Source organism: Chaetura pelagica, unplaced genomic scaffold, assembly GCF_000747805.2.
Source record: "Chaetura pelagica isolate M959 unplaced genomic scaffold, ChaPel_1.0 scaffold1446, whole genome shotgun sequence".
Lineage (NCBI taxonomy): Eukaryota > Metazoa > Chordata > Aves > Apodiformes > Apodidae > Chaetura > Chaetura pelagica.
Window position 1 is genome coordinate 2,087 of NW_009953662.1, and position 3,098 is coordinate 5,184.

General features: G+C 55.8%; 1 protein-coding gene across 1 annotated transcript; it reads left to right on the forward strand.

Moving 5' to 3' along the window:
* Positions 1–653: 653 nt before the first annotated feature.
* On the forward strand, positions 654–2,299 carry PHOSPHO1 (phosphatase, orphan 1). The gene is made up of 2 exons (XM_010000322.1): positions 654–704; positions 1,482–2,299. The coding sequence occupies exons 1-2, from the start codon at positions 660–662 to the stop codon at positions 2,241–2,243; spliced, it is 807 nt and encodes a 268-aa protein (XP_009998624.1). The 5' UTR covers positions 654–659; the 3' UTR covers positions 2,244–2,299.
* Positions 2,300–3,098: the final 799 nt, after the last annotated feature.

The following is a 3,098-nucleotide window of genomic DNA, read 5'->3' on the forward strand; positions in this document are numbered from 1 at the left end:
TTGGTTGAAAAACTCTTCTTGTTGTCACGCTGACCAAAAAAAACCCAAACCCCAACCCAACACTGAAATCCTCCTCGTCCCAGCAAAGCCCAGTTAAAATTTCCTGGATCCCAAGGTCTTTATTTCTCCCACTAACCCGAGTTTCCAAGCCAGGTTTGGCTGCAAAGTTGAGGGGGTTTTATTTTGAGGTTTCCCAACTTGTTTTCATCATCTCGGACCACAAGAGGTCGGTAAAATTCAGGAGACAACCTGAGTTCTGTCTTTGCTCCTGGGCAACAGGAGGGACAGGCTGGGACATCCTGCCTGGAGCTGCTTGGGCACCTGGTTTCATTCCAGGATAATTACTCTGTTAAAAAAAAACACCCCAAACTAATTATACTGGAAGAAAATGAGGGATATTTGGGTGTTGCTGGGGTTTATTGCTGAGATTTTCTGGCACTTCCAAGCTCAGGGGGGAATTAAGAGGGATGAGGAGAATTAAACAGGCTCTGCCTTCTCCCCAGAGATTCCATTTCTGGTCCAAAATATCCCAAGCTCGGGCTTTGCTGCAGTGGGAGGGGGGGATAAAAAAAATAATAATTCAAGGAATTAACCAAACTGCCCCTTTTTTTTGTGTGTGTGTGGTTGGCAGCCCAGAGAGCCCCAGGGATGTCCTCACCATGAGAAGGTGCTGCCAGGGCGTGGGGCTGCCATGCCTGTTTAAGGTCAGTGACATTCTCAGGCCTCTTGGTCTCCTCTCAACGGGGTTGTCCCCTCTTTTCTCAGGGGCAGGGAGCAGGGATCGGGGTCCCAACCTGCAAACTTCTGGACGGGAGCAGCTGGGAGGTGAGCGGGTGTTGGTGGGACCAGGGAGGGCTTCAGTTATGGAGGGGGTGGGTTTGTGGGTGCAAAAGAGGGGGAGGTGGTGACCAAGTGGGTTGAGTTTTGGGTTTAGAGCAGGGGAAGAAGCAGCTCTGAGCCATTCCAGGCTGCTCAGGAGCCTGTGGAACCCAAACTAGGGGGAAACTGGAGCAAAAAGATAAATGGACCTGCAAAATGTTTTGCTCTGTTGGGAAGAGCCAGACTGGTCCTGGCAGCAAGAGGGGTCTGCAGGGACACCAAGCCCATAGCAGAGGTGGGACAGGAGCTAGTTGGGGAGTAAAACTGAGGGCCCTCCCAGCACAAAGGGCCCCAAGGCTCAGCCTGTCCCCATGTCCCCTGGGAGGACGTGTGTGGTCGGTGGCCCGGCCCAGTGACCTTCTCAACTGCAGGAACAGGATTAGGGGTGAGGAAATGAGCTCTTGGTAGGCAGGATAAACGCCTTAGGGCTGGGGCTGAGGGATGTCAGCAGGGAATTAGTCCCCCCACACACCCTTGGGCTGATAAGCCACCTGGGGGACGAGGTAGCCAAGGAGCTCTGTGGGGTCGGCAGCTCTTTGGTGGCCACCATCAAGCCAAGAGCCTTGAACTAACTAGCTGGGTGTTGCCTTTCCACCTGGCAGGGTGTTGGGATGGCCAGCCCCAGGCCTCCCAAGTTCCTCCTGGTCTTTGACTTCGACGAGACCATCGTCAATGAGAACAGCGATGACTCCATCGTGCGGGCGCTGCCGGGGCAGGAGCTCCCGGGGAGCATCCGCCAGACCTTCCAGGAGGGCTTGTACAACGAGTACATGCAGCGTGTCCTGGCCTACATGGGGGACCAAGGGGTCAAGATGGGGGACTTCAAGACTGTCTACGAGAACATCCCCCTCTCCCCTGGCATGCCCGACCTCTTCCAGTTCCTCTCCAAGAACCACGAGCTCTTCGAGATCGTCCTCATCTCCGACGCCAACATGTTTGGCATCGAGTGCAGCCTGAGGGCAGCTGGTTTCTACTCCCTCTTCCGTAAGATCTTCAGCAACCCAGCCAGCTTTGACAAGAGGGGGTACCTCACCCTGGGGCCCTACCACAGCCACAAGTGCCTTGACTGCCCGGGCAACATGTGCAAGCGCAAAATCCTCACGGAATACCTGGCGGAGAGAGCCCAGGAGGAGGTGGAGTTTGAGAGGGTCTTCTACGTGGGAGATGGTGCCAATGACTTCTGCCCTTCCATGGCTTTGACTTCCTCTGACGTGGCTTTCCCACGGAAGGGCTACCCCATGCACAGGATGACCCAGGAGATGGAGAAGAAGCAACCAGGAGCCTTCCAAGCCACCGTGGTGCCCTGGGATTCAGCTGCAGAAGTTGCCCGTTATCTCCAGGAGGCCCTCAAGAAGAAGTGCTGAGGGTGGCTGGGGAAAGTCCTGCTTCCCATGAGCAGCTGGGAAAGAAGAAGCTTGGGGGGGATGGAGGTGGGGTCCTGCACCTCCTGCTGGCTCAGCCCCTCTCCTGGGTTGTTTCCCTGCCTTTCCTCTCCCAGCTCCTTTCTCCCTGGCAATTAAAGCACCTTCTCTAGGTCCTTCCTTCTCCTGCCACGTTGAGTTGAAGCCTTCTCTATGCAGCTCAGATCATCTGCCCAGTGTTTGGCAACACTGATGAGGACTTTGAATTGATGGGTTGGGTTTTCTGGTTTTGGTTTGTGTTTTTTTTTTTTCCCCTTTCCTTACCCTCCCTTCGGACCTGACAAGAGCAATTCCTGCCAGCCCAGCAGCCCCAGGGCTGGGCCCTGCACGTGCTTCCTCCTGCCTTCATCCCCCTCACCTCCTCCAGCCTGGAGCTGCGTCCTGGGCCCTTCAACCTGATGTTCCTTTGCCTCTTTGGGAGGGCAACTGGGAATATAAACTGGAAATCCCTCTTGCCCAGGGCTCCCTGACTTACCCTCCACACCCAGGGCAGCCCCTGGCTCAGCTGTTGAGCCTCCCAAGGGGCTTCATTGGCCCTTGAGACTTGATGCTCTGAAAAAAAACCCACAACCTAAAGTGAGGGACAGGAAACCTTGGGGGGAGGGAGGAGGGAAAAAGACCAACCCTGGAGTGCCCACCCCCAGCCTCTTGCCCAGGGAAGGGGCACAGGGGCTGCATCCTGCTCTGGGGAGGAGGACCTGCCCTTGCCACCCACCTCCATCCTCTGCTGCTGCTTCCAGGGCAAAATGTGCCCCCACCAACCAACTCGTGACCCCAGGTTCCTCCTCACCCCATTCC